We start from the raw sequence: 12,267 nt of genomic DNA on the forward strand, positions 1-12,267 counted from the left end.
ATAACTTTAGAACTCATATGGTAAATCAAAATAAAGCTTCATGTCCAGGACTGATTTCACCTGGAGATTACAGTATGTGGTTACATAACTAAGACAACAATGGGATCATTTTATTTCAGTCATAGATACGGTTTCAATTACTTGATTATTGTATAATTCCCTTAATAATAAAGACCTTCTTATTCAAGATACAGAATTCTAAGGTCTTGTGCAATTTGCTCAGAAATAGTAAACAATCTTGACATAGTTAAACATTCTCCCCCATTTCCTGGTTGTGCCTGAGCTCTGCTCTCAGACTTCTTCTATAGCAGGAATGCCCAGGTGTTGCCTTTAGAACATTTTTCCACGTCCTGGACCTCAGCTCAGATCACAGCCAGCATCAGTTCACCAGAGGCAAGCCAGGGAATCTGCCTAAGGGCATCAATGCCAGTAAGCTGCCCCACCCCAGTGTCCAGCTGAGCATGCAAAGCTTGCATGCACCAACAGCAGCTAGTCCATGCCAGTTCTGAGAGTCTTCCAGCCGAGGCAGACAGTGCTGCAGCAAGTATGCCGCTGTATTTAAGCAGGTAAGCGTGCTAAGCAGGGTGGAGCTGAAAGCTGCTAAGGTTCAACTGGCACAGCAGCACAGGGAATCTTGAGCTTGGTGGTGGTGATGAAAGCAAGTGACAGAGAGACTGCAAGAGTGGGAGGAGGATATGGTGATGGTGGTGATGAGAACAGAGAGCATGTGGCTATACAGGTGGCATGGATCCATCCAACAGTTCCTGTTCCCAGGCAAATGATAGGAGGGAGGACAGACAAGTCGATGAATGGATAAGAGAGAAAGTACGACTGCATCGTGACCACACAGGAACAGGGGCTTGCATTTCATTTCATTTCATTGAATGAAATGAATGCAATTTCATTTCAATGAAGTGGCAATTCCATTAATGCAATTTCATTGCATTAGATGAGGGAGAGGCCTCAGGAGACATAGGTCTGGATTTCTCCTCTTCTCCAGTGGCTGTGGGGAGGAGAGGAGATGGCTCTGACAAAGATTAATGTCCCTCAAAGCCTCTGTAAGTCCCCTGGAGCACCTCTTTAAACTTTTGGCACCCCTGCTCCATGGTCAGTTCTGAGATCTATGCCCATTGATGCCTCCAGCCACCCAGGAAAGAAATGTAAAGCTTATTTGTTGTGGCAGTGGCAGTGGCTGTTGCAATATTGTCTTAGCAAGGGGTGTGGCTATGATGATTGTGGTGAGGAGAACCTGCACTTCAAAATATACATCACTGCATCGCATCAGACATGCAACTCTGGAGAAATAATACAACAGGTAGTGCTAATTTCTTTTGTAAAGGCATTTTAGCCCATTCCCTAATAGTCTTCCAAGACCAAATTCTTGCCGGCTAAGTTCCTACAGATTAGAAAATTGCAGGGACGTCCCCGGAGCTTGCAGCCTCGAGTGTGAGAGATAATTATGTAGACAGGAAGACTCTTCTCCTGAAGGCTTTGTAGGAAACCTATGTGGAACCATGTTCAGTTCTCTAATGATGCATTATGTTCCGCCACAGTTCAGACTTTCATTGCTTCCGGTGTGCTTTTATCAAACACAAACTATAAGGCCCGCATGGTATATAAAACTCAGCAACTGCGCTTTTGGTATCACAAAAAAAAAAAAGGTCGTAATGAATCATCGTGAATAAAACAGCTAGCCTTTTCAGTCAAACAGGAGAAAACCTTTTAAGTTCCATCTGCTCTCCAGATCTCCTCAAAAGTCAATGTAGTTTTTCACACTATTTTCAGCAGTTTGAGTGAACTTCAAATGTTACAAAAAATTACCACCTTGAAACATTAGCTTCTCAATCTGCCTGAAGAATAGTTCTGTGTCATTCACAAGATTACAAAGGTTTACAGCAAAACAAACAGGTCCACCAAGCATTTAACTTATCTGCATATTTCTGAACCAGGTAACTGTCTTGGGGGAAAGACAAGCAAATTCTGATTACCTTTTAAACTGAATGCAATTCAGCATCACTTTGCAAAAGTTGCAGGAAACTGTTGTGGCGCTGATTTTGTACGCTTTCCACGTGCAATAGAACTGGAACTGTACCAGCCACAGGTGCTCATGCAGGCACTTATATGCCGACACAACTGGGACCAGGCCAGCCTTTGCACCTCTGCAGCCACCATTCATGGGTCCACAGGCAAGGTAAGGGCCCTCTGGGCTCACACATCAACAGGCAACACAGCATGCACCCCAGTTTCCAGATCTGCAGCAACCATCACCCCAAACCCAGAACATGGCAGCCAAAGGAACACGCATGCATCATTCAAAACACGCTGTGACCAACACCAGAAAAAGGCCCACTTTTCAAAAAGGCAAGAAACACTCCTGCCTATGTTGTGGGAGGGGGAAAGGACAAAGTCGGATCAATGGAGGTGGCAAGCATCCTCCTGACACTTCCTCAACATCAGAGAAGGCACACATGTGAAGGATCTGTTTCTGGTAAAATGCTTACTCAACCTTCTTAGCACCATGACTTAGTTCTGTTTTTTAATGCACTAATCCACTTCTGTTCTTTAATAGTCGTATACGGTTGTTCCACTCTAGTGTTGTTGAACTGTTTTCACACAAAACAGTTGTGTGAAAACAGTTGCACTATGTAAGGGGCTTCACTTGCAATTTGGATCCTGGTGTTGCATCAAAATGGCAGAGACTCCTCAGGTGTTTTAACGGGATACTTCTCCATTGGTGGTGGGAGGCAGGGCCATGGAAAGGGTATCAAGTTGCTGGGTGCTGCAACCGCCTGCTTCATACCATGGATGAAGAGAGCTGGTCTAGTGGTAGCAAGCATGACTTGTCCTCTTAGCTAAGCAGGGTTTCATATGAATGGTTGCATATGAAAGGGAGACTAGAAGTGTGAGCATTGTAAGATATTCCCCTCAGGGGATGGAGCTGCTCTGGGAAGAACAGAAGGTTCCAAGTTCCCTCTCTGGCTTCTCCAAAATAGGGCTGAGAAAGATTCCTGACTGCAACCTTGGAGAAACCACTGCCAGTCTGTGAAGACCATACTGAGCTAGAGAAACCAATGATCTGACTCAGTATATGGCAGCTTCCTATGTTCCTATGGATACGTGGAGATTCTGCCCCACACAATTTGCCTATTGCTCCAAATGCTTACTTGCCAATTAGGAGCTTGAGGGGGGGCATTCCATAGGGAAAAGCTGGTCAAGTTTTGTGACTGGTTGATTATTTATTTAACTAACATATTTTTATACCATGCAAAACGTACATCTCTGGGCATAGGTTTTGTGAGTGCACGTGGGCAGTGCCATGCAAAGGGGACAAACTTCAAAAGGTGCTGCAGCCATCGGGTTCCCTATGGGGTGTGATGTGCAGTTCATGCCCAACCAAAGGGGAGAAACTGGGGAGGTGCTGCATATGGTTAATTACCGATTGCAGGAGGTGTGGCGGTACCCAACCTCCAAGGTGGAGAAACTGGGTAACCGTTGAAAATGCTCACTTCTTCATCAGGTGTTCTGGGGCAGAAACATGCCGAGGGAATAAACTTGCCAAGAGCTGCGAGTACTTGTTTCCCCATGGGGAGGGGGTCGTGGCCAGTGGTCCCTCTATTTTTTTCATCTCTGTGAGGAATGAGTTTTGTTCTGAGCGGCAGTATCAAGGCAGTGTGCACGCATGTGCATTCAGAATGGGGCCTTTCTGATTCAACCTGAGCAGGATCTAAAATGAATGGAGCAGATATCCAACAACTTTTGAGCGCGTGCATGTGCGCACGCCTTAGAGGGAACAGTGGTTGTGGCTGTAACCCACATAAAGGGAGGGGTTTGGATGTTCTCCAAATACTCTCACACATTGGAGGGGGGGAATCCCGATAAAAAGGGGATGAACTGGGTAAATCCTGGAACTGTGAACTTCCCCACTGGGCTTGCTGCCTGCATTTTTTTCCGCATCCAAAAGGTGAGAAACCAAAGAAGTGCTGCACCTGCTTGCCTCCCAAGTGAGCGGGCATCTTCACACACACCTAATGGGAAGGGACTTGTACACTGTAGACGCAGCAAGAAGCTATGTTCTCTGTTCTTCAAAAGGTGCTCCCTTAATGTCCATCTGCTCCAAAGTTATGAACACAGCAGGGTACTGGGAGATTCAGTAGACAACTTTCTGAAGGGGAGAGGCATTATGCCCCCCCTCCCATGGAAGGCATGCCATAGGTGCCAAAGTTTATAGGCTCATTTTTCTGTGCCCGCAGTATGCAATCATTACCAGGGGGAGTTCTCATGACTGCCCTTTAAAATGCAGCGACCATAAAGTACATGCGTAAATCCCCCCTTTAACTTTGGATGCATAAAAAGCAGGTCACTCCTCCTGACCAAAGGTGGTCACTCCTCCTGACCAAAGACTTTGCCCAGTGCCGCCTTTCTGGGCAGGTAACAGCTCCCAGAAATACCAGCCACAATTAATTTGCATGAGATCCACCCTAGGCTCCAGGAGCAGCTGCGCAGATACAATACAGCATCCATTCTTCTGGTGGGCCGTCCAGCTGCCTCTTGGGGGTTGAGTAGATGGAATCAGACTCCCTTTCCCTTCTGTGCCTTCCAAAAGATGATCAGTGGGATTGGATCAGACAGTTAGCAAGTACACATGCAGAGGTCCTTTTATACAAGAGAAGATGCATGTGAGGATTTGGGGATTGGGATAATTTCCTTTCATTTTACTAGGTAATCATTGCTATTCAGAAAGAAACAATAGAATATATATGCAAAAGTTATGTGTTACAAAATGACCTGGAGCAAGGCTTTTTCCATTCAGAAGCCACCAGAATAATGCATATATTCACTTTGGAATATTAAAACTGTTTCTACTTTTACAATAATATTATGGGTGGATACAGTCAAGTGGCAGTGTTAAAACATTAAATGTTTTAGAAAACAGAAGTTTAAACAGGATTTTCATATCCAACTTTTTAAAAACCTTGCAGTATCACCATTATACAAAGTGCAGACAATATTCAAGATAGGAAAAATACAGTATTTGAATAACTGAAGGAAGTCCTGAAATGTCTTTATAAAATATAGAATTATGAAACAAGTTTATTTCTCTGCATGTAGCCAAAATGAACTTACCACACTGCTGCACATACTTCATTCACATTCTCACAGATCGAAGTGATGTTGCAGCCACTCATGCAAAAGCCTTCATATGTGCAGCTTGTTGATTTAACATCACAAAACTTGCAAAGTGCTGGCAACTTTATTCCTCCACTGATCAGTTCTGCAGCATGACCTTCAGCTGTCAACAAAAAAAAAGTGTTAATAAATGTAGAATTCACACCTATCCATCCACATACTTTGTAGAAAAAACATCCACTTTAGATAATTGGATCACCTACTTCAGACAAGATGGTAATGACCAGGCAGTGAGACTACATTGTCATATGCTGTTAATACTGGTCTAGTTCTAAAATAATAATTCTTCTATTTATGGAATTCATTGGTGGAAAATTGTTTCCCATAAGTAAAAGAATTCTAAATTTGTTCAACTGAAATGCAATTTGACAATATTTCAGAAGCCAGTGAGAATTTTCTAAGAACTCAACTGATCCTAGCATGTAGCATTTTTTATTTTAAAACTACACAAATTACTGGTATTACCGTTTACAAACCATTATATCCTATTATTTGCAAGACAAACATAGTTCACAGTAGCCCTGCTACTATCACCAATTCTACCTCTCTGGAAGATGAGCTACAATTATTTGTGCCAGCCTACTCACTTCCCTGGAAGCATTTTTAAATTTTACTTGTTTGATAGCTTCTGATGAATAAGCTTTTGACAAAGTTCCTCATCAAAGACTCCTGAGGAAATTTAGCAGTCATGGGATAAGGGGACAAGTACATGTGTGGATTGCTAACTGGTTGAAAGACAGGAAACAGAGGGTAGGTATAAATGGAGAATTTTTACAATGGTGGGAAGTAAGAAGTGGGGTCCCCCAGGGATCTGTACTGGGACTTGTGCTTTTTAATTTATTCATAAATGATCTAGAAGCAGGGGTAAGCAGTGAGGTGGCCAGATTTGCAGATGATATCAAACTCTTTGGGGTAGTTAAATCCAAAACTGATTGTGAGGAGCTTCAAAGGGATCTCTCCAAACTGGGGTAATGGACGACAAAATGGCAAATGCAGTTCAATGTTGGCAAGTGTAAAGTGATGCACATTGGGATGAAAAACCCCAACTTCAAGTATACGCTGATGGGATCTTAGCTGTCAGTGACTGACCAGGAGCGGGATCTTGGGGTTGTGGTGGACAGCTCATTGAAAGTGTCAACTCAATGTGCAGCAGCTGTGAAAAAGGCCAATTCCTTGCTAGGGATCATTAGGAAGGGGGTTGAAACTAAAACAGCTAATATTATACAAAACGATGGTGGGGCCACACCTGAAGTACTCAATACAATTCTGGTCACCACGTCTAAAAAGGACATTGTAGAACAGGAAAAGGTGCAAAAGAGGGCAACCAAGATGATCAGGGGCCTAGAACACCTTTCTTATGAGGCAAGGCTACAACACCTGGGGCTATTTAGTTTAGAAAAAAAAGATGACTGCGGGGAGACATGATAGAGGTCTATAAAACCATGCATAGTGTGGGAAAGTGGATAGAGAGAGATTCGTCTCCCTCTCACATAGCACTAGAACCAGGGGTCATCCCATGAAATTGCTTGCCAGGAAATCTAGGACCAACAAGCGGAAGTACTTTTTCACACAATGCATAATCAACTTGTGGAATTCTCTGCCACAAGATGTGGTGACAGCCAACAACCTGGGTGGCTTTAAGAGGGGTTTGGATATGTTTATGGAGGAGAGGTCTATCATCGGCTACTAGTTGGAGGGCTAAAGGCCACCTCCAGCCTCAAAGGCAGGATGCCTCTGAGTACCAGTTGCTGGGGAGTAACAGCATGAGAGAAGGCATGCCCTCAACTCCTGACTGTGGCTTCCAGCAACATCTGGTGGGCCACTGTGCGAAACAGGATGTTGGACTAGATGGGCATTAGGCCTGATCCAGCAGGGCTGTTCTTATGTTCTTCCTTTCTTCTCAGCATTATTTTGGTTCATTCAGGCAGAAATAATGGTATAAACTATAAAAAGTATGATTCCACCCCCATCCCCCCAGAAATATTTTATTTTTTAAATTACAGCTAACAAAAATACCTACTATGAACAATAAAGAGTCCTACAGAACCAGAATAACTAACAAATTTATCACAAGAGAAACTTTCATGGGTCAGAGTCCACATTGTCACATCTGGAAAATGGGTTCTAGTCTAGAAAAGCTTCCACAAGATTATTTGTTTTTGCTGCTATAGATTAGCAGAGACACCACTGAAAAATGCCAAAAGCTTTTACATTATTTACTCAGTTCAAATATTACACTTAACTTTGTGTCTTAATTTTCCCCAGCAGTAGGAATGTGCACAAATCCATTTTTTGATTCAATTTTTGCCCCAAACAAATCACCCCTGATTTGTTTTGTATCCAAATCTACCTCCACAAATCAACCCAGATTCAATTTGTATTTGCTTCCATTTGATATGGATTTGGACCGATTCAGACCACTTAAAATCTTAGGGGCAACAAATTTGGGTGATGGGTAGGTCCCCTTGGGTGCCACCTACCACCCAAATTTCAAGGCAGTGGGACACTTGGTTGATTTTTAATGGGTTTTTAAAAAAGTTTTTACTGATTTTGAACATTTCTGCCATAGGAAACAATGGCAATTCGAAACTGCCATATCCTAAACTTAACATGGATCTCCAGCTTTCATTTTTTTAAAAAAGCTAAGCTCTAGCCCTTGTAGAAATGGAGTTATGGAGCAAAATGTGCAGTCATTATTTTTCCAGTGTTGGGATTCTTTGGTGTATAATAACTTTTCCTCATAATGAATCCCTATGAGGTTTCATTGCACACCTTCATTTCTTCTGTTCATTATGACTGTCACTGAACAGTGCCAACTGTCAACTGCCATGTGCCAACTACAGCCCACCCCGCCACCTGCAAGGCAGTGCGGTACTAATTTTAATTTTTAGGTAAATGTTTGATCTTGATATATTTGTTTTTATGTTTTCTGTTTTTGTGTGTGTTCTTTTTTGTGTTTTTGTACTCTGGTCTTTGACCGTAATAAAGATCGGATTGGATTGAATTAATTTTTAGGAATATTGAAATGTTTAGATTCTTTGGTGTCTAATATCTTTTCCTCATAATGAATTCCTATCAGGATTCATTATACGCCTTCATTTCCCCCCCTGTTCATTTTGACTATCATTGGACAGTGCCAACTGTCAACCGTCATGTGTCAACTACACCACCACACACACTGGGGTACTCAAGTTTATTTTTTTAGGAATTTTTGAAGTGTTTAGATTCTTTGATGTCTTCATTACACACTTTCATTTCGTCTGTTCTTTCTGATCCCCCTGCTTTGCAGGCAGGGGTAGGGAATTAGTGGCATCCTATGTTCCAACTACCCCCCGAATCACAAGCCACTGGGTATTCCGTTTTTATTTTAGGAATTTTTGAGGTGTTTAGACTCTTTGGTGTGTAATGAATCCTCATAGGAGTTCATTATGAGGAAAAATTATTAGATACCAAAGAAGCTAAATACTTGGGAGGGGGGGAATCCTAGAGCATAAACTGAGTAGTATCCCACTGCTTTGCGGGTCGGAGTGAGGTGTAGTTGGCACATGGCAGTTGACACTGTCAAAAAGACAGTCAAAATGAATAGAGGAAATGAAGGTGTGTAATGAATCCTCATAAGGATTCATTGAAGAAAAGTTATTATACACCAGAGAATCCAAATACTTGAAAAATAGTGACCACACATTTTGCTCCATAACTCCACTTCTATAAGGGCTAGAGCTTAGCTTTTTTCTTTCTTTCTTTTTAATGAAAGCTGAGAATCTGGGTAATTAAAAGGAGGGATCCATATTTTGAATCAATTTGAATCAAATCAGGAGCGATTTGATTTGGACCCAAATCTAGCCAATGGACCACAGGGGTGATTTGTTTTGTCTCCAAATCACCCGAATCAGCTAGATTCGGGTACAAATTGATTTGTACCCAAATCAATTTGCACATCCCAACCCAGCACTCATTCTACATGTCCATATACACAGATGTATGTATACCAGCGCTTTGAATGACAATGTCCTATACATTCCTAGTCAACTGATAAATGGTAGGCCTGAGCATATTCAGAATTCTGATTTGGATTCAACCAGATCTGAATTTGACAATATTGGATTCTATTAGATCTGGCAATATCAGATTGGATTTGGAATTCAAATCTGAATTCCAACTAAATTTAGATTTTTCCTCATTGTGATCAATGGGGAAATAAAATAACCAAAATTCACTGGTTGGCCCTAGAGCCTTGAAATTGGCCACAAATGTGGGGAAGGAGGTCAAGGTCACCTGCAGTGAAGAGAATTTGTCAACCCCCTGATTTTTTGGTGATTTTTTGAAATTTTTGTTTAAAAATGTTTAAAATTGTGAAATCTGTCTTGTTTCAAGGAGGGTTGATTTGATTTAAATCAAAATCACGATTTAAAACACTTTATAGAAGGACTCAATTTTAATGATTTAAATTGCAATTTAAATCTTACTTGTCAGGAAGATTCTATTTAATCATCGTTTTCTATAAAAGTACATTCTTGTTGTCTAATAGAACCTTAATTTATTTAGAGATAGACGTAGGTTTCATTTTTAGAAGGCAGATACACACTATAATAATAGATACACACTTCTCATAATACTGTTTCATTTGGGCAAACAGGCCTTGCATTTCGAACATATGCCTTTCCTACTCACAGACAGAGGAACTTCATTAAAATATTCCCAAATGGGGTCACTTTTATGGCCTGCTGCGAGGATAGGATGATGTAGATAGGCTTCTACAATGGAGGATGCGCTCAGAAAAAATTTCCCCCAGGTCTGCATGGATATGTTCTGTTCACTTTTGGTTTCACCTTTTATGCCTCCTCCCCATTCCGTGCAGACTCCATCCCCCCCACCACAATAATCTATTCATTCATTGACCTTCTTTGTCTTTCCACTTTTGGGGATGCGGGGGCAAGGACTTGACTCTGTGTGTGTGCGCGCACATGTGCACACACTGCATGTACATCACCTAAAGAATAGGACTGATCAGGTCTGTTATCTCTCATCCCCATATACTGCTATTAACATGTTTATAGAATATAATTAGAAGCTATGATTAATATTCATGATCTTTGACCTAGGTTCTTTATGAATTTTTAAAATCAGATCTAAATCCCCCAAATCAGCCTCTCTTTTAAAAAAAAATTCAACCCTGGTTTCAAGCCACAACTTTATAAAAACTTCTGAAACTTGGACCATTATCCCACTACCATGTGGAGGAATTTGCCCTTTGCCTTCATGAAAAGGGGTAAACCTTTCATATATGCCCCATTCATATATCCTGAATGAATGGACATACAGTGATGAAATCTGGCACAAATGAAGTCCACATTGGCAGAATTGTGTGTAATTTTTTCAGAGCTACGGGTCAATCTCCTGATTTTTTGGTGAATCTTTGAGCCTTGAAACTTGCCACACATGTGGGGAAGGAGGTCAGGGCACCCTGTAGTGAATCTGAAGAGAATTGGTCGATGCCCTGACTTTCAGTTTTACTTACTGTGTGCTTCTGCAATGGGGAAGACAAAAATTAAGATAAAATAATGGTGTGAGAGCCTCATTTTAATAATTTAATGTAACAAAATATTTTGCTGTCTTACTATAACATTCCAAGAATCCCAAGATGCTGCTTCAGTTGTGCCAGTGCCAGAGGTGAGGCATTCATGGATTTCCCCAAATTAATAAATGCATACCACAGTTTTAAGAGAAGCATGTTGGAATCAGGCAGGAATTTGAATACCCTTTAATATTGGTCTATAAAGTTGCAACTCCCTTAGTTGTAATTTCATTTCCAAAAAGTCAAGGGTCTCACCAGGGTTTAAACTGCACTTAAAATTAAAGCTGTATAATGTTTTTCAACTCCTCTATGGAAAAATGGACAAAGTAATGACGTTTCTGCCATTCGCTCTGGTAACAAGGTCATTCTCACAACCATTGCAGACCAGCAGGGAGGGTGTGGGAGGAAGATAAGATCAAGCTTAACCGCCACCCCCCACGATGATCTTCTTCTTGTCCCAACCATCTCCTGGCCACGAGGCTCGTGCACTCACATAAACAGCTCTCCCATGAGCCACAAAGCTGTCTGGAGGCCAGGAAAATGCATCCCAGCCTCTAGATATCCCTAAATGCACAACACAAGGAGCAGGGTGAACTGAGGGATTTCCCCTCAAGCCAGGTGCTCTAGGCATCTGGCTTTGTGTCCCCTTGGGCTGCCTGCTGTCCAAGCAGACACATGACCCTAGTCCTGGGTAAAAATCCAGGGCTACCCAAGGAGGCAGTGCCAGAATCAGCTTCGATCCTGGCACTTCACAAGAGCAACCCTACCCATATAAGGCTGCCCAAACCTAGGTAGGCTGCTCATGTGAACAGCCTCTTCCTGTCTCAAATACAGCACAGAAACTAACATTTAGAAGGAGACAAAGAACACAATTAAAACAGGCAGGAAATTCAGAGATAAGGTTGATTCTTTCTGTTTCAGTCACAAACCAACCCAACACAGCTGAAAATGGGATGTCAGCCTTAACTTTGAATTTCCTGTTTCTTGTTGGTTTTTCTTGCAACCATAATGTTAAGTGTACGAGTGTATGCTTCATTTCCTGTGCGTTTTTTTTTAAATTCACGAAACATCATAAAAATGCATATGATTTATATTTGAGTACAAAAGGCTTGACAGTTATCTTTACAGTCTCTTGAGAAAGAGACATACACACAGATACAGCATCCATTTGTAAAAATCAAGCATTCTTTCTAAAAGGCAAAATTACTTAACCAGCTAATTTTGGCAGGCATGACAAAAATTTTCCTTGCCCCATGAAGCCAAAGTTTCAGATGACCCTTGGACACCTGATAATTTTATTAAGGGATTCTTTGGAATTATATTTTGTTATTCTGCTCTTCCCCTTAACAATCTGAGGATGCTGCTTTCTTTTATAATCGTAATTGATATTTATATTAAACCTTCCCATAATAAAATGCTTAGTTATATTCTAGAAGGACTCCCCAATGGAAAAGAATTCTATGGGCATTGAAGGATGCAGTTTACCATAGCAAGCAAGCATGTTT

At 41.6% G+C, this 12,267-nt stretch overlaps 1 protein-coding gene across 3 annotated transcripts in view; it reads right to left on the minus strand.

Moving 5' to 3' along the window:
• TGFBR2 (transforming growth factor beta receptor 2) overlaps window positions 1–12,267 on the minus strand; it is a 122,728-nt gene that overhangs the window by 34,731 nt on the left and 75,730 nt on the right. For all 3 annotated transcript variants that reach the window (XM_053263170.1, XM_053263171.1, XM_053263168.1), the window contains exon 2: window positions 5,125–5,290. In XM_053263170.1, the coding sequence (XP_053119145.1) occupies window positions 5,125–5,186 (62 nt within the window). In that variant the 5' untranslated portion in view covers window positions 5,187–5,290. The remainder of the gene's footprint in view (window positions 1–5,124; window positions 5,291–12,267) is intronic.

The sequence above is a fragment of the Hemicordylus capensis genome, chromosome 6 (assembly GCF_027244095.1).
Source record: "Hemicordylus capensis ecotype Gifberg chromosome 6, rHemCap1.1.pri, whole genome shotgun sequence".
NCBI classification, from domain to species: domain Eukaryota; kingdom Metazoa; phylum Chordata; class Lepidosauria; order Squamata; family Cordylidae; genus Hemicordylus; species Hemicordylus capensis.